General features: G+C 38.7%; 1 protein-coding gene across 2 annotated transcripts; it reads right to left on the bottom strand.

The window, feature by feature from the left end:
- Positions 1-9,382: 9,382 nt before the first annotated feature.
- LOC130010237 (MAM and LDL-receptor class A domain-containing protein 1-like) lies at positions 9,383-26,282 on the bottom strand. 2 transcript variants are annotated; one of them, XM_050558881.2, is made up of 8 exons: positions 26,125-26,282; positions 23,290-23,377; positions 22,209-22,352; positions 18,116-18,387; positions 17,259-17,343; positions 16,264-16,407; positions 15,125-15,209; positions 9,383-9,743 (listed from the first exon to the last, which is right to left on the bottom strand). In XM_050558881.2, exons 2-8 carry the CDS (start codon positions 23,336-23,338, stop codon positions 9,455-9,457), a joined length of 1,068 nt encoding a protein of 355 aa, XP_050414838.1. In that variant the 5' UTR covers positions 23,339-23,377; positions 26,125-26,282; the 3' UTR covers positions 9,383-9,454. The 2 variants fall into 2 exon arrangements, with proteins under 2 accessions (XP_050414838.1, XP_050414880.1); XM_050558923.2 differs by having other exon boundaries at positions 18,116-18,243.
- Positions 26,283-27,647: the final 1,365 nt, after the last annotated feature.

The raw sequence follows: 27,647 nt of genomic DNA, 5'->3' as shown, positions 1-27,647 counted from the left end.
AAAAATCTTGGGATTCAAATTTGTAAGTCTCTGATAGGTTTGTGTGCATTTACGCGTGATTTTTACTGGAAAGGAAAACATTTGCTATGGCAGCCCAGAATTAACTGTCTTTGGGACGTTCTTTGATTTATAAATTGTCATTTTAGTCTGGGCACAACCCCAGACCCTTGGCCATTTTCCTGGAAACAAGATTTGACGATGTTTTCTGATAGACGAAGTTTTCTGATAGAACTTTGTAGTTTGCTACCTCTGATAACGACGAGATAACTTCAGATGTACAGAAAATCCAAGATGGAGGCCACAAATGATCTGAAATAGAGTTTAACAAACAATGTTGACAAAATGACCCAGTAGTATGTTAGTTTGCAGGTTTTATTGGTCACCGGACTCATTTGTGATAGTTTTCAGTTCATCACACAAACGGTTGATCCAATATGGCGTCCAAATCCAATATGGCGACAGCAACTGGCGCGAAAGTATTATTTTAATGCTTAACAATATACACGTGTGTACTGGGGGACGCGAAACACGAATATGTCATTTCCTAGCGGATGGGGCTCACAGGAATTGAACAAATGCGCGACTACAGGCCTGCACCGGTAATAATAATAATTACATCGATAACGGTGGCTCGGGATGTAAGTCCCCGTGTTTTCAGTGGTGCAGGTCAGAGGTCCAGACAAGAGACAACATATAGTCGTCCGGATGGGACGACCAAACCGAAGTACCGTGTACACATCGGCAGGGAGGTGGCAGTTGGAATTCGATACAAGAGTAGGCCGTAACGCCTAACCGGGCAAACTTCCCCTCTCATGTAGCACACTGTATAATGTATGCCCGTCTTCATTAAATCCCATTTCATTTCATTTCATAAGGTGTTTTCCATAAGTATGTTGTACAGTTTATAACAATTTTGACCATACAACAATAATACATGGCTCCTTTAATTGAGATAATTGCAATTTGTGATATACCTCATAATAGGTGAAATCCCAGATCTATTTCAATGCTCATGTGTGGAAAGCTTTTAACGAATCCTTTATCTTAGTTTAAAGGAATACAAAACACCAGTTGTCAGTACGCCAAATTGTTCATGGAACAAACATGCCAAGTTTCATGTCCTCCATACATATATTGAGTAGCGTTAGACTTTTTTTTAGAAGAACAATAAGAGGAATAACGGCTGGGGTCCAGGTTTTGGTCATTAAATTGCGCTATCTGAATTACATAGATTATAAATATTAAAGCAGGTCGAACAAGTGCGCAACCCAATAATATACGAGGATAATTAGTCAGAAGGGATATCAAAGACTTCGACTGATTCAGGGGCGTGTACCGTCGCACCCTACCTCTCCAAATAGATAAATTTGCGACGAGGATTAAATAAACTACATGTTACAAAATATAACTGCGCCAAATTCCCTTTAATGATAAATCATCGGATAACTGAACTTCCACAATCCATTTCGTTCCCCATAAGCCCGGACCAACACGTTTAGCTTTAACTACCCTCGTTTTGAACTGTAAATTAATAGAACTTTGGTAAGAATTTAAAATTTTCGGTTCCCGTTAATACCACCACACACCCCAGCTAACGTAGCTTAACCCGGCGTAATGATCGCATCATTCACAAGACACTAAAATCTGAAGTAATTATCAGAAAATTATTTAGTTCTTTCTACTTTAAGATTGCTAGACATGTACCGCTACCATTAGCGAAATGAAATGAAATGGAGTTTAACGTCCGAATGGACTAAAGAAGACTTGCAGTGTGCTGCGAGGGCACTATCACTACGGCCTAATCATATACCGAATTCTAACTTACAAGGGCAATTTTACGTGCACGCCAATTTGTGCACAGGGCCTCGGTTTTAGTCCCATCCCAACAACTATTATCTGTCTCTGGCCAGGCCTTCAGTCCTGTACCACTTACAAGGGGGACCGGGATCGAACACGCGACCTCTACCATTTGCTGTTTGTGTTCCGGGATTTCGTTAAAATAGTCTCCGATTATTATGCTAACCATGTACCGCTATCTTCACAGTAATTATAGAATATCATTGGAAACTTTGTGGCGGACGGGTGGCACTGAATCCGCGAAATTTTGAGCCGTGTCGAACATTTTAGAGTTGATTTGCAGCATATCTGATACGTGGTATTATGATGGACATTGGTTGAGCTTTATAATTATCATTAAAGCGTTGAAATTTACATTAGAAAAACATAATGTTGTCCACTTGAGAGGGGACGACTCAATACAATGACGCAAAGCTCTTCATTTGACCCCTTCATGTAAACCTTGTACTGAATGCGGTCAAATTTCAATGTTTTGTATAACAACCAAATTCCTGATACTGCCTTTGGTAATTGAGGAAGACGGTAAGTAAATTGCATAACTTAATATGACATGTAATTAATTGATGTAAAGGTGTTAATAAAACAAGCACACATCATCCATTTGTGCCATATTCGAAACACGTGTAGGTCTAATTTGTAAACGTATGAAAAAGTAAACAAATAACAGAATGTTGCGTTCATGTCTAAAATATTCAAACTGGAATGTAGAAACAAGAATCATGAATATTGTCCCATTTGGTCTTCAATAATAATATACCTAATTTAGCTAATGAATCCACAGTCGCTAAAGTTCAGTATGCTCAGATATGAATCAATTGCATTACTGGCCGCTCTGTTACCAAAAACCCTCGATAACCCCATTTTGAATAATTCATATTGAATAAGCTACAGCTCCCAGGGAGTAAAACATTAACACATCAATTAGCTACAGCCTTCAAGAGAGCATATCCATCGCACATCAATGGCACCCTTTAGTCTGCTTACTAAAATGTCGGGGTGGTGTCTAATGTTAAGGGTGCATTGACGTGGTCATTGGAGGTGGATGAGTACACTCAATTTTTAAATCCAGATACGAAATGAAATTGGATCTTAAATCAAAATAAATTACAAAACAAATTATTCATAAAATTATAAAAACAATTAAATTAAACTATTTGGTAAAACAAGATAATAGGATTTTAAAAAAATAAAATAACATAACATAAAAATCATAAAAAATTAGAATTAAAACTATTTGGTAAAACAAATAAATAGCAAGGTACAGATAAAATATAAAACATTAAATTAATTGGCAAAAGAGATAATTATTTGAAGGCTTTTCGTAACAATTCTGTTTTTAGGTTCTTTTTTTTTAAAAAAAACAACGTCGAAACTTGAACTGGTCCTTGTTTAAAGGATGTGTTTTTCCAAAGTTTCGGTGCTGCTACCGAAAAGGAGCGTTGAGCGAGGAGTGTTTTACTTTTTGGCATCTCAAGGAGGTGAAGATTTGAAGAACGAAGTTGGTGGAAGGTTTTATAATAGTTAATAGTGTGCAAGTCACATGGTAAATTTATAGATAAGAGATATTTATTAAAATAATATACCAGTAGTTTATCAAATCAAAAGGTTGAGTTTGGATAAATTAGAAGTACATCCGCTTGCTACAAATTATCATGAACATGATAACAATGTGTTTATGTTGGTGATATAAAACAGGAGTTGAATTGTAGATTAATGATAAAATAAAATGTCTTGCGAATATACAGGCCATTGTTGATTGGCATTCTTGATATTGTGTAGGTAACACTGATGTTGGGAAAAGTGAGGACCCGCTTGTCTCACATTGTGTGTTTGTGGAGTCGATATCAAAATGGAAGTGAAACTTGTACAATTGATAGTTTAGGTCAAAAGGTTGAGCTACTGTTTTAGAGTATTGCTATTGTTTTAAAGAGATACATCAAGGTTTATTAATAATTAAATGAAGGTTTAATTTTAGTATAAATAAGAGTAAGGGTTAGGATATAATAATGTCAGACTAATATTAAAATAAAGTTTTAAATTAAGAATAGTTAATTCTTGGTCTGATGGCAATGACATGTTTTGATTTGACGGATGAAATGTCCACCCAACCAATCATCAAAGAAGAGTGAAGAAAGTTCTTGGAAGTCCGAAGACTTCTGGCTAACCTGATAATCTCAAGAAATCAAAAGATTCATTGTTGAGAATTGTGATAGCTGAAACAGACCAATGGAAATCAAAGATGATGAATTGCAGAAATTGAAGTGAAAATTGAACGTTATAAATACTATAGGACACTTCAAAAGCATCAAGGAACATTTTAAATACGTTTATCTACATTTTGTTAAAGTACTTTATTATAGGACTTTGTAATTGCGGTGATGAACTGTTGAAGAGCTTTTGCATGCGATTTTAGATTTTTGATTATTTGTGTTTTCAATTGATGACTTTGTTTTATGATTTTATTGAATGGTAATCGTATAGTAATCCTAAATAGTTGCACGTTGCATGAATAATTATATAATTATATGGATGTTGAATTAGAAAAATTGAAAGTCTTCATAGAGTCTCCTAACTAATAAGTAGCACAAATCCTAAAGCAGGGGAGGTAATGTAGTAATATGGAGGGAAATAATTTGTGCTTTGAAACATCTATGTAAAATAAAATTAGGGTTTTGGTTAATTATTTTTCATTGTCAAAATATTAGCTATGGTATAAGTTAATTCTGAAACGCAAATTAAAGTTGGTTAGGAATATTGTGACAATAACAAGACATGGGGTCTAAAGACAAGAATGTGGAAATATGATGGCTGGAACAATAGCGTTATCTTTCATATTATTGATTCTAACTTCATAACCACAAATATAGAAAGTATATGCTGGTTATTTTGATACGTTAACTAAGCTATAGATTAATGAACATGTTGGTCATTAACATTTTTCTTTGTTATAAAACATATATCATATTTGTTGACTAAATTAGGAAACAATCCCTGTCGATATACAGGGTTGGGGTTAATGTCCATTCCATATTTGGAATTTAGCTGTTATCAGTTGTTTACGTAAATAACAGAGACAAAAGAATAAACAGAAACAAAAGAATATGCACCTATATAAGGGAGCGGGGCTAGAATAATTCAGGGAGATCATGTGGATTCTTTAGACGACTATTTCATGCGGTAGTGTTTTTCTGGGTCTAGCCATGCTGGCTAGATTTTTACAGGACTGGGGTTGGAGAGAAAGAGATGTTAATATTGTAATGTAGACTACTGTGTAACTGTTGTGACATAAAATGTTTAGCAAAAACACTATCGTTGTTCCTGTTACTTATTTGAGTCGGTATCGTGAGAAAACACAATGGTGAAGTCCTTTAAGAAGAAAGATACAACAGTAGCAGTCCAGAGCCAACCAATCCCCAATTAGACGATCAGGCCAAAAACTAAGATGTGTAGTTGGATAGTACTACAAACTACCCCTTTGTTTGGGTCATACTGGAGTTATGTCCCCTTATTGACGTCGCTCTGTTATGTATGTAACTTAGGCCCCCGCCAGACCATGGTGGCGTTCTTACTGCTCTGCTGTGACCACACGGCGACCAGAAAATGCACGAGGTCGCTGGCAAATGTTAAAACAACGCAAGAAAAATGTCCAAAAAAATTACAAAATAGAAACAAGTCGCGATCTCGCAGCTTTCCGGGTCAGATCGCAGAACCTTTGTTGTTTGTTTTGAACATGTTCAAACAAAAGCCGTGACTCGGTGATCATTTTCGACCATGGAGAGCACAGCATGATATCTGGCGTTTCCACCACGCTTTTACCACGCTTATGGCGATCTTGACGCGCTCTGGGCCCATTTTCCGTTTCCTTAGCAGCGTAGTAAGGACGCCACCTCTGTCTAAGTATAAGTGACGTTATTGTCTTTTGTAGATAGCCTGAAGACGCCATGAGGCCGAAAGATCTTGGCAAATATATAAATGTAATTAAAATATAGATTTTTCCATCCAAATCTTAGTATTTTGGGTATATATATATATATACTGAATCAAGTTATATACATTATTAATATCTGAAGACGCCGATAGAGGACAGACAGCTAGCTTATAAGATTTAATGTATGTCAGAATGAAGTAAAGTGGAGAATATTTTACCTGGAGTACTATGAGTTGTGTGAGGCGAGGACATTCCAATATGCTAAATTATGCATAGCAGATAATGGATTATGTAAAACTACAACATAACTAAACAAATGAAAACTTCCCCTATACTTGCTATGCCTCGCATTGTGATTGTCACAAACACGGGATGTTCTCTCTCGAGTTACGGGGGGTTGGATGGCTGAATGGTTAGCGTGTGCACGCTGTATCATAAAGTCTGTCATTGAGTCAACTGGCGTGGTTTCGAATCCCCGGTTGTACGTGGCAAGGAGTAGGGTCGCCTGTCCAACCTCGTGGGTTTTCTCCGGGTCCTCCGGTTTCCTCCCACTGCTAAAGACCCCTACGCGCATGCGAATTATTGAAATCAAATTAAACCATATGTTAGTCCCGAAATGACCTAGTTTGTGTCGAGTGGACGTTAAACTCCATTTCTCTCTCTCTCTCTCGAGTTACAAATCTGACTTGGTGAATCGATAATAAGTGTAAATTTATTGTATATATCGCATTTTCCAACATGCTGAGACGAAAAACCGAGGTCCCGTGTACACGTTGGCATGCACGTAAAAGTACCTTGACAGTTGGAATTCGGTATAATAATATGCCGTAGTACCGCTATCTGGGCAAAATGTACCCCCCAGACATACTGTATGACATATACCCGCCTTCATTAACCCAGTCGCAGCAGAACAGTGTGACAAACCTCAGGTTGTTTTCGGCCCATGGAGAAATATAATTTCTCTTAAGTTTTGACACAGATTTCAGTTTGTATATTTTAACAGGGATGAGAAATTATAGACAAGGAATTATCAATCTCACAAAAGGTGTCTAAAATTTTGGGATTCAATTTTGTAAGGCTCTGGTAGGTTTTTGTGCATTTAAAGGGATGTGGTTTAGCGTACGCGTGATTTTTACTGGAAAGGAAAACATTTGCTATGGCAGACCAGAATGAACTGTATTTGGGTCGTTCTTTGATTTATAAATCGTCATTTTAGTCTGGGCACAACCCTGACCCTTGGCCATTTCCATGGGAACAAGACTTGACGATGGTTTCTGATAGAAGGGGCCCTAGTTTAGAAATTTGTAGTTTGCTACCTCTGAAAACGACGAGCTGACTTCAGAAGTACAGAAAATCCAAGATGGAGGCCACAAATGATTTGAAATAGAGTTTGATAAACAGTGTTGGCAAAATGACCCGGTTGTATGTTACAGGTTTTGTTGGTCACCGGACTCATTTATGATAGTTCCCAATTCATCACACAAACGGTTGTTCCAATATGACGTCCTAAATGCAATATGGTGACAGCAACTGGCGCGAAATATTTTTTCAATACATAACAATATACACGCGTGATATGTCGTTTTAAAGGTTCTGGCTGACGCGGAACACGTATATGTCATTTCCTAGCGGATGGGGCTCCTGGGAAATGAAATGAAATGAAATGGGGTTAAAAGTCCTACTGTTCTGTTCCTAACCTGTGATAATGAAGCTGCCAAGGGATCTTTTACGTGAACGCCAATGTGTACACGGGACCTTGGTTTTTCGTACCATCCGAACGACTAGACAGCTGTCCTTGTCAGGCCCTCCGTCCTGCATCACTGACAAAGGGGAAACCACGCCGGAAAATCGGGATGAACTTTCTCGGCCAATGCAGGGATCGAAAACCCGACCTCCAGGCTAGCGAGCCAGCGTCTTACTCACTTAGCCACGTAATTCCCGGCTCCTGGGAATTAAACATTAAATTACAGGCATACACCGGTAATAATAAGACATTGGCTCGCTAGCCTGGAGGCCCACGTGTTGTCAGTGGTGCAGTGTTCGTACAAAATCGAGATACCGTGTACACATTGGCCTTTTATGTAGCACATTGTATGATGTATGCTCGTCTTCATTTAATCCCATTTCATTTCTTAAGCTGTTTTCCATAAGTATGTTATACAGTTTATAACAATTTTGACCTTTCAGTAATACATGGGGTCTTTAAATATGCGGGTGATTAATAGATGTATTGTAAAGATGAGTAAAATGTTATGAGATAAATTCACCAGGTTCATTGATTGTAACTTGAGATAGGTACGCATATCAAACGAACTATTTTTCATCATTTGTGTAAAATAAACACTCTCGTTAAATATTAATTTCTAATAGGCATTAATACACTTCAACCTTAAAATAATAAATAAGAAAACGGTCTAGCACCAGCAATCTAACTAAATCGTGACTTTTTTTGTTTTTGTTCCGTTATTTTGATGGTTATGCTAATAAAGTAAAAGATGCATAATGTAAGATTTAGATAAAGAGCAGGCCTGTTCATGCTATAATAGTTCAAATTAAAATAACTTTAAGCAAAGTTAAAACTGGTAATAACCGATTGTCAAGTACGTTTATCATGATAATAAACGATGTCTCGATCGCCAGGCCTTTTTTAACGACTTCCATTTTAAGTTATGGCCTTTTAAATAACAGTGTAGTCTCGATTGTAATTGCTACCGTTGTTAAGATAATAAACAGTCTCAATTATCAATTTTTTAAATTAATTTATTAACTGGTCCGTTGAAAATCAAAACAATCCGATAATCTAGAGAGTTGATTATGGGCTTGGCATTTGAATAAATGTCTAATTAATGATTTATATAAAATTTGAGGCAAAACGAAAGATCTGCATTAGGCATATTTTGCTCTTACATAAGGCATCTTTAAGTAAACAGAGTGATAAACTGCATTTATTAGCGGGAACAAAACAACAATATATAATAAATCTAACCCTAAAGCTGCCCTCTGATCGGTTCCTAATCCACATGCGTAATAAATATATAAGAAATAAGCAGGTTACGACTATCACTGTATATATGAAGTCGGCGAGACAAAAACATGGTAGGTCAAAGCTTATTAAAATGGGGTTTTATTTGGGATTCTAAATAGTATTTTCCACAAATATGTCATAGCTTTTGATACCAATTTTCGTCATACCAGCATCGGAATTGCAGCTATTTTGGCACATTCCATCTGTTGTGGTACATTTTCCTGCCAATGTTTATGTAGCACTATATTAGCCTATGCATTAGGGTCGAGGCTACTATATTTTAACTGGAGCTACAGTTCTGCAATGACACCATACTAATACAGTTAGAAAGAATGAAATATATACAACCATAACATTAATGAAACCACTTAACTGAGAATATTTGTAACATTTTGATTAAATTCATAATTAGTATATAAACAAAAACTATGGCATATGGTTCAATTTTATTTCAATAATTCGCTTGAGCGTAAGAATCTGTGGCAGTAAGAGAAACCCAACGAGGTTGGACTGGCGTCTAAAATCAGTGCGCAAAAATAACCAGTAATTATATTTAACAGAATATTGACCTGTATATTTCAAGTTTAATTACTAAATGCCACTGAAACAACGGTGGATATTGTATCTAGGTAATGTGTATATTATTAAAACCTGACTGAATCGTCTGGATCATCTGAACCATTGATCGCCTGAATGTAGGTGGTTGGACCACAAGGTGGGGGTGGTGGTGGTGGAGGTGGTAGAATGTATCCACCGTCTTCAGGTAACGTTTGGTAATCTGGATTACCAAGATCAGTTTGGTTTTCTCTCATTTGATTATCATCTATGTAATCGTAGGTTTCTTCTTCTTCTACTGGCCTGTCGTAACTTTGGTATTGTATGTTTGAAATCCGGCGGCCGTAACGCGGAGGTTGAAATATTTCTGGCTTCTTCCTGTAAAAAGATTAATAACAACACTGCAGTCCCCTTAAAATACAAACAGCCCATACCAACACCTACAAAATCCCTTAAACCACAGAAGAGGTACAAGGTATACGAGCAGAGAAGCAAAATCCCTTCATGGCACAAAACCCGAAATTGATAATAACCTTTGCTTAATATGTTAACCAAAATGCACGGGATTTTTCGTTATCTCTTAAAATGTAAATCCAAACAAGGTAATGCACGCGCTTCTTCAAGTTGTTATTGCTTTCTCTGATCTCATGACAATCAATTCTTTTTATGAATATTTCGTTTAGGACTGATATCCTTTCACGGTCTCATATAACAACTCGTCGTCTTCACATAAAATATCAGTGAGGTGCAAATCGACTGTGTTTCTGATATCGCTCTCTACTGCAAACAATAACGATAACTGTTTTCATTTTTATGCGCCACTTCCCGATTCTTCAAATCGTTGTTACAAATCAAACGTGACAAAGATCTCTTTGTTACAATTATATTGGGAATATGTTTAGCCAATTCTTTCATGTAATATTGGTAGACACCAACATTATCCTGTAAAACGACAATAAGTTTAAGCGAGTAGGAATAATGTCCTGCCATTAATCAGCCTTTTATTATACTAATTAACAAATATATTACTTTATAAATTTTGAAAATTTAAAAAGAAACATTTTCAAGTAACGCCCATTGTTTATTCTTTAAAAACGCCGTTAAATGTCAACATGCGTTACTTTGGTTTCCAATCAATTAAAGAAACGAAGTTTTCAAACGCTTATTATTACTACCATTATTATTATTATTATTATTATTATCATTTCATTTATATAGCGCTACAATACATATGAAAATATTCCTAAGCGCTTTACAAAAACATAAAACTAATCATAACACTGTTCGAAGAGATGAGTTTTCAATTTACGCTTAAATATATGATACGAATTTGATTGTCTAATGGTTACAGGAAGATTGTTCCTGAGCTTGTTAAATTTTAGGATATAAAGGCCTGTTCTGTTATCAAAGATGTAGCCCAAGTTACGCTATGCAAATATTAAACATAACAGGAGTTATACGGATTAATAAAATTATTACTACTTTGGATAGACAAAAGCAGTAGTGTAGACTTCAAACAAAAATGACCCTAAATAGACCGGGAGCCCAGGAGGTTAGCCTAGCTGAAAAGTGTACCAATTTTCGCATATATGGTATCAAAGTATGCATATCTGGTATCATCAAAATGTAAGTCTGCCGGGTATCTGGTGGTGGGTGTGGCTGTGAGGGCTTCGATACTGGGTATGAATTCTTGAGCTAGATTAGCTCAAAAGTGTACCACATGAAAATGGTACAGCAGTGTACCATACATCTTCAAGTATTACAAAAACACTCTGACAGACATTTCTAGTTGTGGGGTACCCCCGACAGAGTTATGTAATTGCCAGACCACAGCTAGGCTAGATTAGCTGAAATCTGTACCACTTAAAACTGCTTGGAAATTGTTCAGAATCACCACAGGAATCAAGAATGATCACTGCCAGACAATTTGTGCGGTGGGTTATCCCTAACAGAACAGACACACCCAATATACCACGCCTCCCAGCTAGTCTAGATTAGCTTAAATCCGTACCGCCTAAAACTGCTTGGAAGTCATTCAGCACCACAGGAATAATGAGTGATCATTGCCAGACAGTTTTAGGTGGGCTACCCCTAACGCACATGCCCAAAATGCCAGCCCCGCCCCTCCCCACCTAGGCTAGATAAGCTGAAGCCCGTACCACCTAAAACTGCCTGGAAGTTGTTCAGCCCCACAGGAATCATGAATCATCACTGCCAGGCAGTTTGTGCGGTGGGTTACCCCTAACACTAACAGACACGCCAAAAATGCCACGCCCCCAACTAGGCTAAACTAGCTGAAGCCCGTACTACCCAAAACTGCTTGGAAGTTGTTCAGCACCACCACATCAATCAAGAATGACCACAGCCAGACAGTTTGTGTGATGGGTTACCCTTGACAGACACACCCAAAATACCACGCCCACCCCGCCCCCCAACTAGGCTAGATTAGTTGAAGTCAATACGATCTACAATTAATTGGCTGCTATTCGGCAAAACCTCAGGAATCATGGATTACCACTGCCAGACCGATTGTGCGGTAGGGTAACCTTGACGACCGGCCAAATTGCCACGCCCCAAAACTAGGCTTAGCTGAAGTCGGTACCACCTAAAACTGGAGGTTATTCAGCGCCACCGCAGGAATCAAGAATGACCACTACAAGACAGTTTGATCGTAGGGTACCAATGACAAAAAGCTCAAAATGTCACGCCCCGCAACAAGGCTACATAAGCTGAAGGATGATGCCACTCTGGGGAAATGTTAATATTCAAGATGGTCGTCATGAGACATTTTCTGGTTATTTACTTTAATTTAGTGGGGTAAAATTCGGGAGAGATTCTCTCGAACCTTGGTATGATGGTAGTTTCTATAAGAATTTGACCCATTGAATCTGACGAGCTTGGGTGTTCCTCCTAAAAGTGACTGCTAATTCCAGTAGGAAGCCAAATTCACAATGGGGGCTCAGTTTTGAAGGAAACTCATAATGTTCCCTAAAACAGCTTGTAATTTATTGAAATATAGGTTTTCGTTGTCAATTACTTCAAATATAAACATAAAAAACACGTTTCGACCAAAACGTATTCCAATCCGATGATATTCTGTCCCCTGTATTCTTTGATGTTGGCGTACCATTATTTCAAATAATCGTACGGGCAACTTGCCAATCGTACCTTGTCAAATATTAGACTCGGGTGACGTATTTCACTGTAAACGCACGTGCGGAGTGTCTGTATTTTAAGATGTTTAATGGTCTCGAGTTGACGGTCCTCTTGTTGTTACAATATATAACTTAATGTCTCGCTCTCGACCATTAAACAATACATAATGTATGCTTGACAATTCGCTCTATGAATCCGGCGAATCAGAAAACTTATAGTTTAAAACATTACTAACATCGTTATGTCTCGCGAAAATTGGCCACCACTTTGAATATGACCTCAACCTGGAATACCTTTTGGTCGGAATATGTTTTTATGTTTATATCTGAAGTAACTGACACTGAAACCCTATATTTTAATATACTGCACACCTTTGTTGGGGGACGATATGGGTTTCCCTCCAAAATAAGCCTCCATTTTGAACTTGGCCCCCTAGTGGAATAGCAAAACTCATTGGATTCAGCGGCTCAAATTACGATAGAAACCAGCTTCATACCGAGGTCCGAGAGAATCTGTCCTGACTTTTACCCAACTAAATTAAAGTAAATAACCAGAAAATGTCTCATGTCGGCCATCTTGAATATTTAAATTTTCCGAAGGGGGCCAGTGTGGCATTACCCAGATTCTGAATCTACACATATTAAAGACATATAATCCACGCAAAAAACCTATGGTTCGTATGTCAGTGGTCACTGAGTTGAACCACTACTTATTATTCTTTATACGATTACTTAATCTTTAATAGATATTACATACCCATGAAAATATGTAATACCTAGAATTCTCAATATGCCTGACCCAGATTTTTGGGAGGGGGGCTGTCGTGTCTCTTGGGAGAACCCCACCAAACAAACTCTCTAGCAATGGGCAGTGTGATCCCTGGGGTGCTGAACAATTTCCAAGCAGTTTTAAGTGGTACACACTTCAGCCACTCTAGCCTAATTGCGAGGCGTGTCATTTTGTGCATGTCTGTTAGGGGTTACCCACCGTACAATCTGTTTGGCAGTGATCATTCATGATTCCTTTGGTGGTGCTGAACAACACCAAAGCAGTTACAAGTGGTACATATTTCAGCTAATCTAGCCTAGTTGCGGGGTGGGGCATTTTGGGTTTCTTTCAGGGGTACCCCACCGCAATATCTGTCTGGCAGTAGTAATTCATGATCCCTGTGGTGGTGCTGAACAACTTCCAAGCACTTTTAGGTGGTACGGACTTCAGCTAATCTAGTCTAGTTGGGGGGGGGGGGGGTGGCGTGGTATTTTCGTCGTGTCTGTCGGAGTAACCCACCGCACAAATTGTCTGGCAGTGATCATTCTTGATTCCTCTGGTGATGCTGAACAACTTAAAAGCAGTTTTAAGTGGTACAGATTTCAGCTAATCTAGCCTAGCTGTGGTCTGGCAATTACATAACTCTGTCGGGGGTACCCCACCACTAGAAATGTCTGTCAGAGTGTTTTTGTAATACCTGAAGATGTACGGTACACTGCTGTGCCATTTTCATGCGGTACACTTTTTAGCTAATCTAGCTCAAGAATCCATACCCAGTATCGAAGCCCCCACAGCCACACCCACCACCAGATACCCGGCAGACTTACATTTTGATGATACCAGATATGCATGCTTTGATACCATATAATTGGTACAATTTTCAGCTAGGTTGACCCCCTGGGCTCCTGCTCTAAAATGAAATGACCTTTAACGCCTCTCTAGTAGGTCTGGGATGTACGTAAAGCCCAAAAGAATAAGCCCAGTACGCAGATACTAATGACGTATTACGTAATTATTCGCGCGAGGTTTTTTGGTATGTTTTTGATGTTGCCAAACGCGCTGGTCTAGTTCCAATTGAAATTTATAATTTTGGTAGGACACAATTTGGTATGTAAACTAAATTTATGTAAAAAAGTAGATAAAACACCCCTCTTTAATGTGGCTAAACTTTCCTTCCAACTAAGTCATATATTGAGGTGTATTTGTAAATTTATTAGAATGTTATTTACTTGCTGCCCACGTGTTGCAAATTGGCAGCCATAGCCCCATGCCATATAGCATGAAATGATTAAGTTTTGATGTGTGTCATTTCATATGAAAACGTATTTGTATTGATGTAAATGTAAGCATGATTTCTGTCTAAGCTGTGGAGTTTAATTCACGTATGTCTTGTTAGAAATCTATTATTTGACAGTATGCAGAAAAGGCCTAAATCTTAGGGACAGAGTCTAGTCCACGACAGATTAAGTTTACATTTTTAGATGTTGGGGTGTGTTCTTATGGTTGTCTGTTGTCTCGTTGCAGCTAATGTTATCACTTGTGTGAGTTTTCCCATACATCAAGCGATATTGAAATGAAGTTATAATGGCATAATTAATTTAGAAGAATGTCTTTGCTGATGTGATGTTAAAATGCTGTTAGTCTGAATCTGCAGTTCAGATCTATGTCTGTTATGAGATTGATGTCCTGAAGTATTATTGTCATTAAACATTGTCATCGAAGAATATTGTTCTGATGTTTGGAAAATTATTCAGCAAACCTACCGCAATTCTAGCAGCCGCAAGTATGTCTAGTTAGCAGCAGCTACAAGTAGATTTTGATAAAACTGTACTTACTTGTTCTTGTAACAGATGAAGGCTACCACACCTATTAGTATTAATACTGCTATGGGTATACAAGTAGCATATATCAAAATATTATCTGAAATAACAAAAGATTTATAATAATTTTAAAGTAAACAAATCTAGTCTCTGATCGTCCTCAATTTCATTAGCCCAGTCATAACAGAAAAGCAGAACGTTAAACCCCATTTCATTTCATTTCCTTTCCCTTGTTAACCTAAAGTGTGCTACTGTGCGGCGTATGACTCTCTTCGTTAGGACGTTAAACCCCATTTCATTTCTCTGGTCGTCTTTTGATATTAGCGGAGGTTATTGGTGACGGTGGCTTGTTTTGGTCATACCATGTTGGGGGGGGGGGGGTGATGGCCGAGTGCTTAGCACGTGCGTGCTGTATCATACGGCCTGTCATTGAGTCAGTTGGCGTGGGTTCGAATCCCCGGTTGTACATGACAAGGTGTGGGGTCGCCTGTCCAATCTCGTGGGTTTTCTCCGGGTCCTCCGTTTCCCCCCCACTGCTAAAGACCCCTACGTGCAATGAATTATTGAAATAAAATTAAACCATATGTTAGTCCCGAAATGACCTAGTTTGTGTCGAGTGGACGTTAAACCCCATTTCTCTCCCTCTCTATCTCTCTCTCTCTCTCTCTCTCTGTCTATCCCTCTCTCTCTCTCATATCTTTGAACGGAAGTAAACCATTTTTGTACCGATATCCCTTTTACAGATTCAATTTTTACAAGACACCCAGTGACTTTACATGTGCACGAGCCGTTTTTAACCTGGGAAACTTGAGTTTAACGTCCACTCGACACAAACTGGGTAATTTTGGGAGTAAGTTATGGTTCAATTTTATTCGTCCCACCCGAATTAATAGACGCTGTCTTTGCTAGGGCCAGCGTCTTGCACGGCTGACAAGGGGGAACTAATGGTGCAGGAGGGAGTACCGGAAAGGGACAGCGTCTAGTCGTTCGGATGGGAAGAAAACAGAGGTCCCGTGTAAATTTTGGCATGCACGTAAAATTTCCTTCCTGCCACAAGGCATGGCGTGTGTCTGTCTCCATTATCCCAGTTGGACGTTAAACTCCATTTCATATCATTTTGATATATTGGGTGGTTAAATGATTTAATAGAGTACCTGTAACAGGATTAAACGTCTCTTTTGTCGTCCCGGGGTTGCCTGGTTGTGTTGTAGGTGACGATCGAACAGGACTCGTCGAATTGGTTATTATATTACTTGGTAATGTCGTAGGACTGTCTGGTGATATAGTACCGCAACTTGCTTGAAAAGATAAACAACATTAAAATAACCTGATAATAACCAAATGCGTTAACGCCATTACAGTTTGAGAATATTTAGAGTTTTGAACGTACGGTTTATAACACAGGCGCCTGTAACGTGGAAATTATTTTAAAAAAACATTAAGCTATGACTAAGTATAATGTCTAAAGTCTGTTATATCCATGTTCCTAAGCGAGATTATCAAATAACTGACACGTAAAAGATCCCTTGGCAGTTGGAATTCGATGTAAGAGTAGGCGATAGTGCCGCAGCCCGGGCAAAATTTCCCTCATAGTACACTGTATGGCGTATGCCCGTCTTCATTAGCCCAGCATAGGAGCAGAACAGTAGGACGTTAAACCCCATTTCAGTTCATTTCAAATAACTGGTCTGATTCCGATTTCTAACTCCGGGGCAAATAACTCGTCTGAAACCGATTCTCTTTCAGCAGATATAATAATACCAAGGTGAGAAACAGATTGGATTAAAATAATTGGGAACACTGATTACTCTAGATTTCGTCAACCGGTGGCAATACTCACTAATTTGCGCTAGGTAGACAATCGAGTCTACGATGACGTTATAAAATTATCCACGTGGCCCTCTTTAAGTCACGCGGAGAATTTTTAAACATCATCGTAGACTGACGAGGGGGCCAAATTAAGATGAACTTTCTCAGCCAAAACCGGAATCGAATACGGGACCTCCAGGTTAACCAACCAACATTTGACCCACTGTGCCACAGCGGCTCCCAAAAGATAAAATAACACAAGGTGCAGATAGCAGGACGTTTTTTTTCTTCATTTCCTGACGAACGTCGAAGCTGAATAAATCAATAATTTAATACTTACAGTTACATTTGCCTTGGATTATCTCCAGATCATCTATAGCTATATCTCCAAATATATTCTCACCAGTTACTGCTTCAATATAGATCTAGCAAATAAAGTTATTTAAATATATCAATCATGAAATGAAAGGGGCTTTACCATTCTACTTTTCTGCCCCTACCGGTCTAATGTGCTACGAGGGGAAAGTTTCCCGAATTCCAACTGCCTGGGCTCTTTTACACACATATTAACCTGTGCACATTACCTCAGTTTTGTATTCCACCCAAACGACTAGACACTGTTCCTTGTCTGGCCCTCCACCCTGTATCACTGACAAGGGGCAACCATGCTGAATAACACCAAGGAACTTTCTCTACCAACACGGTATCTCCTGTTAAAGCGAGCGCTTTACTCAGTGAGCGACAGTGTGTCCCGCTTTCCAAGGCACTCATGCACTGAAGCTAATTATGCTGACGCTATCAACAAGTGGTACTTGATGACAATAATGCTCATTAACTACTACGGCGATGACTATGGGGTTGCTTTATTGGGGGTGATGATGGGTGATTGCGACGAAAATGGAGAGGTACAGGAGAGAGGAGGGTCTGATGCCCTTTTTATACCAACATTGAAACCACTGATAATAGAACAGGACAAGGGCGACAATAATAAGTTTGAGGGTATCGACAATGCCATAATACGCGATAGACGCTTTACGACAATTACGGCGTGGACGATGGCGATGGTCATGATGATGCTTTACTGGTGGTTGTGATGATGGGTGATTGCGACGAACATGAAGGGGTGCAGGATCGAAGAGGGTCTTTCTTACCAATCTTTATCGAAAATCAGTTATAAAGTCTTATTTTTCAACATACCTTTGTATTTACTGTCGTCTGAACATCAAAACTACCACAATGCCATGAATTATTTTGATCTCCAGTTTTAATAAACATCTGCTGCTTTTTACTGTCATTCAAAATACCCATAGATAGTCTATTTATAGCTGCACCGTACATATGATAATAAAACCGAAAGCAGATATCAGAATTAATTGAAAGACTCTCACTGACTAGTACAGCTGTTGTGTTAGGTATAACTATTTTGTTTACATCTTTATAATCTCGTACATTTAAGTAAGCAAAATAATCTAAAACGAAAGTAAACAATATGCAAATAAGAGAAAGAGAAATGGGTTTAACGCACACTCGACACAAACTAGGTCATTTCGAGTTTCAAGTTTATTTCAATAATTCGCTTGCGTTTAAGGGGTCTTTAGCAGTGAGAGGAAACTGGGGAACCTAGAGAAAACCCACGGGGTTGGACAAGCGACCCTACTCTTTGTCACGTGCGTGCAAGCGGGGAATCGAAACCACGCTGCTTGACTCCATGGCAGCCCTTCTGATCCAACGAGCACGCGTTAACCATCTAACGCTGAAGCTAGCCATCATGCTTACCCTATCCCTAACCTACAATCTCGCCAACAATCATTTGCCATAAACCTTTTTTACATCTCAGCGACCTTGATGAAAATTGATCTGGCCTTAACAAATAGATTTAGCCGCCGACATAGGACCTTGTCGGCCATGTTATTAAATACCCTGATGTTCACTTTGTGATACCATCAATCGATCTGAGTCAAACTATACTCAGCCAAATTAAAAACTTGACACTCGGGATTTTTGGGACTAGATTTTTAATATTTGGTTTAAGGCAATTATTTTAGTGTTATGTTGTGCACAGGCGACCTTGACATCAACAGAAAGCAAGAATACGTCTCGCCGAAAGTCCTTGACGTTGATAACGTTCGTGATGTCACAGTACCCCCCAAAATGAAATTCACAGACTTGGAGTGTTTAGTAACGGTTGTGGCCTCCTCTAGCGTCTCGTACTGCCACACAACGTCTTCTCATGGATCTCAGAACATTAGTAAACACTACCCGAGGAAGACGTCGTCACTGCCCAGCAAGAGCATGTTGAAGGTCCTGCAACGTCAGTGGTGGATTCACTTGCTGACGAACACGTCGACCCAGTTCGTCCCAGATGTGTTCAATAGGATTAAGGTCAGGGCTAAGCGACGGCCAATCCAGGACTTGGACACCGGCATTTCTTAAAAAATTCTGGGTAGCAATTGCTGTATGGGGTCGAGCATTGTCTTGTCGAAACGTTAGTCCAGGCACATGCATAAACGGAAGAAGAACAGGTTGCAAAATCTGATCCCTGTACTGGACAGCATTTAATTTCCCTTGGACAACAACAAGAGGAGAACGTCCATGTGCACAAAAAGAACCCCAAACCATGACGCTGCCGCCACCAAATCGGCCAACTTCTCTGACGCATACTTGAGCGTAACGTTCACCTCGTCTGCGGTACACTCGGACCCTGCCATCGGCAAATCTCAAAGTGATCCGAGATTCGTCACTAAAGACAACCGAATTCCACTGTCTTTGAGTAAATCGTATGTGTCTTGTGGCCCACACAAGTCGGTTACGGCGATGAAGAAGTGTCAATATTGGTCCATTGTAGGGCCTCCGAGCTCGAAGACCAGCAGCCTCCAAGCGATTTCGAACAGTTTTTGCAGTTACCCTTCCACCAAACATCTCTCTACTTTTGGAGGTTGCAGTGACAAATCTGTTTCTAAGATGACGTAATCGTATTGCTTGATCTTCCTGGAGTGACGTCACACGTGGCGCTCCCGTCCTTGGGCGGTCGGCAATAGTTCCAGTTTGAAGCACTCTCATTCTAAGATTAATTATTGTCTGGCGTGAACAATTAAAGGCTCTTGCAACAGTGACCACAGACTCACCAGCATAGAGCCTACCTATAGCACGTAGCTAACAAAGATGAAAATAAAAATTTTAATTTGTTTTTCCAGTTCAAGTTACGTGTGCGTGTTCAGTTTAAGCAAACTTGCATCGATTGACCTCACGAGTTTGTGTTTGCACGTGTTTTTCAGGTTTTTCATCTTTATATGCTCAAAAGTCACGTGATCCATGTGACTTTACAATTTTATGAAATTAAAGGCTTCTTACTAATTACTATCGTTAGAAACACTTTAAAATTTATTTGACTTACCAGAAAAAAATTTTTGTTGAAATTCATCAGTGTCAAGTTTTTAATTTGGCTGAGTATATTATTAAATTTTAAAATTTTCTAACTCAAATATTTATTGTCCAAAAAAACCAATAATACAGATTCACGGACCGACATATCTCCCCACCACTCTTTCTACATGAAGGTTATAGAACAATTTAAATTTGACATGTCAGCGATTTCAGCCGCAGTGTCTTTTCGTCTACTTTACCTTCTTCGCTTTCTCTTTTAATTTTTATTGAAATATAGGTCTTTTAAATTATATGTATTCCTATACAGTAAATTTGGTAAATTTGCCAACTTTTAACAATACAAGTGAACAGAAATCAATAGCCCGCAGAATCATATGTACCGGTATTTTGATTATTTGTAAATTATTTATTTTAGAAAATTCGGGAATGAAAAGTGAAGTAAAATTAATAGCCTACGGAAAATGTTGTATTTTCATTTACCGGTATTTATTTATTTGTTAATTATTTTTAGAAATGTATTAAATTGAAAAGGGAAGAGATATAAAAAAAATAAAAAAAACAGCCTGCAGAAAATGTTGTATTTTTATTTGTTTACTTGTTAATTTGTTTTAGAAAAATATGGAATGAAAAGTGAAAAAAATTTAGTAACTTGCAGAAAATATTGTATTTTTATGTATTGATTTGTTAACTATGGAATGAAAAGACTTTTAAAATAGCCTACATAAAATGTTGTTTTTGTATTCTTTTTATTAGTTCCGATGCCTCATTTTAGCGGTAAAGGAATCACTTGTAAACAACAATGAATGATGAATCTCTAAAAAGAATATCAATCCAAAAATGGTTAAATTCCGTTCAGTATTTACAAAGATGTGTGGAATTCAAATGTCATCGATATGTAATCTCAATTTATTTTAAATCAGATTGAATTCAAGCCGGGGTATTAGTATTTTGAATAAATAAATAAAAATACAACATTGTCTCTTTATTTTTCAGTTCCATATTTTTCGTTAAGATATCAAATTACTCTCAGCTTAATCCATGTTAATATATACCCAGATTAATTATCTAATATTTAATAAAGAAATCAATATTAATTCGTTATAACGAAATATTAGTGAGGTTTCGCAGGCAGTACGAACTACGAACTACAGAGTGTTTATGTGCTGACGTCATCACTTCGTGTGATGTCATTGACATAAGCGGCGTTCAGTTCGTCCATTTTCTACGAAGAAATCGGGAAAAGTTTGTGGTTAAAAAACAAAGTACGACATCGTGATTTTCTCGCTGATTTGTGGATGAAATTCGTATTTTTTGCGGTTTTATAGAAAGCCTGAACATTTACACTTCAGAAGAAGGTTGATCAGCGTCAAAGTGGTCGGCAATTGTTCTAATTTTGGGCAAATTTTCGGCGGTGGGAGGAAACAATTACAACTAGTACAAAAAACAAATCCATTAATCTAAACTTCAAGATTTTTCCCCGGAACATCTGCGTTCACATACGTTTAAAAATGTAAATAATGAATTAAAAAATAGGTCTTCGTGTTCTTCATTATTCCATATACTTAGGAACATTGTCGCAGACATACCAGGAGCTATCTCAAAGTAGAATAAAAATTCGGTACTAAAATTTCCGACATAAAAAAATGGGGTGGCTAGGAATTGAGCGCTGTCTTGCCAATACCTCGCCATATAAACTCGATTCTTTGCAGAATCACCGTCAATTTGCCGGAGCGGGATGGCCAGCAAGATTTCCGGTCACGTGGGAAATTTCAATCGCCATTCCACCTGGGTGACCACTTCGACTCATCTCAGAGTAGAACATCATATTTTCCATTAAGTTGTGAATATTTTCCGAAAAATGCATTTGCCTCTCAGCACTTTAAATGTAAATATTTGTAAAACTTACTGGTTGTATTCGTTGTGTGTCCTCGATCGGGGCCTGTAGATGTTGTTTCAGTAGCAGTATTTAATCTCTCCCAGATGGCGCTGGCCTCATTTGTCCAACCGCAGAAATCACTTTCAAAGTCACAGCTTTGACTGGATACCAACCCTATAAAACATGAACCCGTCTTCATTAGTCCAGACGGACCAGAACAGTAGGACGTTAAACCCCCATTTCATGTCATTTCATAAAATATGAAGGGACATTATCACTTGGGCAAAAAATAGGAAGGAATATTATCACTTTGGCATAAAACAAAATGAAGTAATATTGACAACAAGTTATTTTACACGGTCGTTTATTAAGATCCTTGTAAACCACACAATTGTATTATGGAAATGAAACGTTGCATTTTTCTGAATCAACCAATCTAAAGAAGACTGGTATACGGGATATTTTGGCCGGACCGCGTCATTTCTACCTACTCGTCGTTAAGGGTATTTTTACGTTCACGCTAACGTGGTTTGTTATCCTAAGACAAAACCAGCCTGGAAAATCCCACGGAACTAGTTGGTGATTCTGCGCCTTAATCACTGAGGCCGTTTGGCTTCCCGAAACATGAAACCTCTTTTTCTCAGCAAAGGCATAGAATAATTGAGGTTTTGCACATACAATTTTCAATGTAACTGGTTAACAGACTTTACTGATGTTAGTATTTGTTCCTAAACACTATCAGTACAGGTAATATCATTGGTGGACGTTTCCTGTCATTCCGGGTGACTGCCTGGTCTAACGCGTGCATTTTAGTTCATAAGTGACGTGGGTTCGATCCTACATTTGTACGTGACAAGGGCCACCTGTCCAACATCGTGGGTTTAACGTCCACTTGACACAAACTAGTTAGTCTTTCGAGACTAACATAGGGCTCAATTTGTTTCTTAATTCGCTTGCGCGTAGGGGCTTTTAGCCATTAGAGGAAATGGGAACCGGGGGGAAATGATCCTATTCTTTGTAACGTACAAGCTGGCAATTGAAACCGCACCACTTGACTCAACAACAGACCATATGACCTAAAGTCAATGAGGAAATAACTAGTACTACATACCAGCAAAAATGGTTATCCATAAAGTTGTATACAGTCTTGATCCTATCATTTCTATTGTTGTACCTTCAGTAAATGTTCATAATAATATCTGAAACATGACAAAACAAGAGATTTAGATGAACAATAGAAATCTAGATGGGGTAAAATTTATTTTAAATTGGAGTTTGTTTTGCAAGATGAATACTTGCCTTTCTGAAGGGGTGTAAGAATTAGGCGGCTAATTCTATGCCATGTACGTAAAAAAAAACAAAAGGCATCTAGATGAACAATCGTAAATTGAAGTTTGTTTTGCCAAATGGATACGTGTCTTCCTCTAGGGGTGTGAGGAGTAGGTTGATCCCATTCCGTGTATATGAAGAGTAACAGGAGGGACGTAAGAAGTGGGCTGATTACGAGTTTTGCTGTGGAAATATAAAAGTATAGTGAAGAAGAGAGGTATGTAAATAGAATAGTAGAGGTCTGTCTCCAGATATGTAAGAAGTAGACTGATTCCATGCCAGGGACGTATCGCTGCACTTGGATATTAGAAGTGGGCTGATTCAGAGACTTGCTGTGGATATGTAATAGTAGTGATGTAGGATATGCGACTGCATAAAGGATACGTGGGTCAAATACGTGGCACAGTAATAACACGTGTGCTGACATTAGAACCTTAACACAATTAGCCCCCTCTAGAACTGAGCTTGGATGACAACACGAGCCAGACAGAGCACCCACGCAATCCCCTCAGCGGTATGGATTAGACACTGCCCTAGACTATAATGTACCCAGGAGCTACGCCTTTGGATGTAAGAAGTGGGCTGGAGGCGACTGCACAGACACGTGGGCCAGACACGTGGTACAGTGATAGAATACACGTGTGCTGCCTTTAGAACCTTAACACAATTAGCCCCCCCCCCCTCTAGATAGGAGCTTAGTTTATCATGGCAACATGGGCCAAATACTAACTAAATACTACCAAATACCACCACGTACTACCTCAATATTGTGAAAAACTAATATAATATTTCAATTATATAATTAGTTCCCTTGATCACCCAATACTAACAAATATTAACCCATACTATCAGAAATCTCTCTCCATTTCTGTAAAATAATGGTCAAGTATTACTCAAAAATGTGATAAAAGTACAATTATTTGAAAAACAACACGATTCAATGTATTCAATGTTTAGCCGTTTAATTTATCACTGTTAGTATAAATAGATATTTCAAATGTTTGCACTTTTTATAGGAATTAACTCATTGATATTGAAGTAATTATAGAAGTTGACTAGACTTTTAAACGCTTGAGCTACCGGGTCTGATACTATAAACAGACTTTTCCATTTTATCATAAAAAATGTTGCTATTTCACCGATTTAATTCAGTTTTTTATATAATTGAACTATTATGTTAGTTTTTCGCAATAATAAGGCAGTTTTTGATGGTATTTGATTAGTATTGGGTGGTATTGGGTATTATAGGGTAGTATTGGGTAAATCGTCCTATCGTTTAAAATTGAATGAAATTGAAGCAGGTTGAATCCGGAAATGTACTTTAATAAAAGAAGGCCGACAAAGGAAATGAAATAAAATAAAATGGGGTTTCGTCTTACTTTTCTGCACCATTTTGGATAATTAACACGGGCATACGCCATGAGGAAAATTTTTCCTATTCTTATTTCGAATGTCAAGAGTTCTTTTACGTGCACGCAAATGTGTACACGGAACCTCGGGTTCTGATCCCGTTCGAACGACTAGACACTGTTCTTTATCAGGCCCTCCGTCCTAAACAATTAAAAGGGGGGGGGGGGCAGCACCAGAAAATCCAGAAGAACTTTCTTGGTCAACACCAAGAGAGAACCCAGACCTCCTGGTTAGCGAGCCAGTGTCTTACTCACTTGGCAACCGCGGCTCCATACACACAATAGATTATAAGGATTCGATTTTAAAATGGGTTGCGAATTTTGCCCCATACTGAGAGGGGTCAAGATGGATCCCATAGAATAATAGGCAGATAAACGGTAATGAAACATACAAGGTTTGTCTAATTTGTACATACGGTTTGTACAGGGAACTGAGCCAAACCCAGGAAACAAGCCAAACCGGCACGTCATCTAATTTCGACAGTTCCATCCCTACATATGTACACGGTACTGGGTCAAACCGGTAACCAAGTCAAACTGTGACACTGGGATCCAGTGACACTTTTATCTCACTCTCTATCATAGTTGCAGGGGCGGATCCACCCCCCTGATTCAGATACATATTTTTTTTGTAAACCAACACTTTTTATGAGAAATGTTTCTCGGCCGTGTGCTTTATCCTTTATCGTCAGATGTGGGACAGGATGGGCACTCAAAGCACGAGATAATGATATAGACATTATGTGATATTTGAATCACAATGTAATTGTATTAATTCATAATCAAAATTGACGTCAAACGAGGTGTTGAATTTCTCTGTTTAAAAAGCTCAATGTGTATGTATACGCCAAAATGACAACAGAGGCCATGGGGGGGGGGATACATTGTCTCAGGCACCTGGCAAACCACCTCCTGCAAAAATTCCTGGATCCGCCCCTGAGTTGTTGTTTTCCATAGAGGTCAATGTCCGCTTCCACCGAGGATGATATAGCAAGCAAATTAAAGGCATGTGAGAGTACACTGAAGTAGCCGGGGTAAACCCACATATACGCTCACACCTGGTTTCGAAACCACGACCACAAGCCAGAGGTGACCGGCCAGCTAGATGTCGAAGCGCGACACTGCAGATCACTAGGCCACACCAACATACACCTCTCAAAGCCTGCCCCGTACTTAATAGAACACCTTGTATATTCAGTGTGACTTACCCATTCCCTTTAATACAGCGTGACATATCCTAATGATCTAGACCTTCTAAAAACAACAGCATGTTAAATCACAGAGTCCCTATTTAAACAGATTTAAAGGTTCCAGCACCTAGATTTGTTACAATCTACAATCTATCAATCTACCAATGGATGCTAATCGATCTACTTCCTGCTTGGGAAATGTGATATGTATAATATATTTGTTTTTATTTTGTTAACCAGTTTATGTAAATACCTTTATATGAATAGCTGGTGTCATATTTAGGTTACAAGCAGTGGGGCGTACAGTGAGTGATTTTGTTGAAGACAAACTAGCTTTATTGTGTCACTTACGAGAGATAACGTTAAGTCATTTAAACCGAGGTCCCGTTTAGACAATGACTTGCACGTAAAAGAACCCTTGACAGTTGGAATTCGAAATAAGAGTATAGGCCGTAGTGCCGTTGTCCGGGCAACATTTCCCTCAAAGCACACCGTCTGTTTTAACCCTGTAATGTGAATTCTCGCCAACTTGAGAACCGTCGTTCGAACCCGGTGTCAGCCGAGCAGACCCTCCGGACTTTTACGACATGCCTCCTCCCCGCTTGTCAGTGGTACAGGACGGGGGGTCTGGCAAGGATACAAGTCGTTCGACGGGGCAATTACTGTTATATCGATGGGGTTCCTCTGCTGACAGCACCAATGGTTCACACACAATTTGAAAATGAAATGTTAAAAACTGTAGCCTCTATCGCTTTCAGATTCTTTCGGCAATACGGTTGCAGGGCTCATCCATTACGAACCGTTTGTTAAACATTTCCTTTCCTACGAAGGGTCCATTACCCAAGAAGTTGCGGTATGAAGCGCATTAAAATCGAACTCTGGTTCCACGATCATACATTCTCATGTTTCATCTGAATCAGACAAAAATTGTCGCCTCTGGTCATTTGCACATATTTCACATTTTTCATAAATTGTGGCCTCCCGTCAGAAAACGTCGTCCATATTTCACATTTTGCGTAAAAGGCAGGGTTCAAAGCACAACATCGAACTCATCCAAGATCTGGTGATCCTTAAACCTGCATTATGCAAGAGCTAAATCTGCCTATTGCAGGTCATTCTCTGGGCCTAAAATGCTATTTAAATTATTAATTAGACGTTAATTAACTTATCCAGACCATAATCAACTCTCGATGGCATCGTTAGCCTTCGATATTTAGTGGATTGGAAAACATTTTGCGATGGATAATTTAACGTAAAAATGGATAAACGTTAGTAATGACGATCGAGCTCTTTATCTAATCTTACCTAATGCTTCTTTAACATATACATATTTTATGTTGCATTGTAACATCTAGAGGGTGCACAATTTTCATCTGATATACTCTGTCACTATTTGCGTAATGGAAAAATCCTAACAGGAAGTTACCGTCCGATTTCAATAACATCGAAATCACCCGCGAATTTTTTTATAATAAACATATGTGAACGGACGTCCGGTACGATGACATTACATGAAAATGTTGGCGTATATAAATAAAAAA

Source organism: Patella vulgata, chromosome 1, assembly GCF_932274485.2.
Source record: "Patella vulgata chromosome 1, xgPatVulg1.2, whole genome shotgun sequence".
NCBI classification, from domain to species: domain Eukaryota; kingdom Metazoa; phylum Mollusca; class Gastropoda; family Patellidae; genus Patella; species Patella vulgata.
Note: the sequence above shows the minus strand (reverse complement) of the source record. Positions and strands in the feature narration are given on the sequence as shown.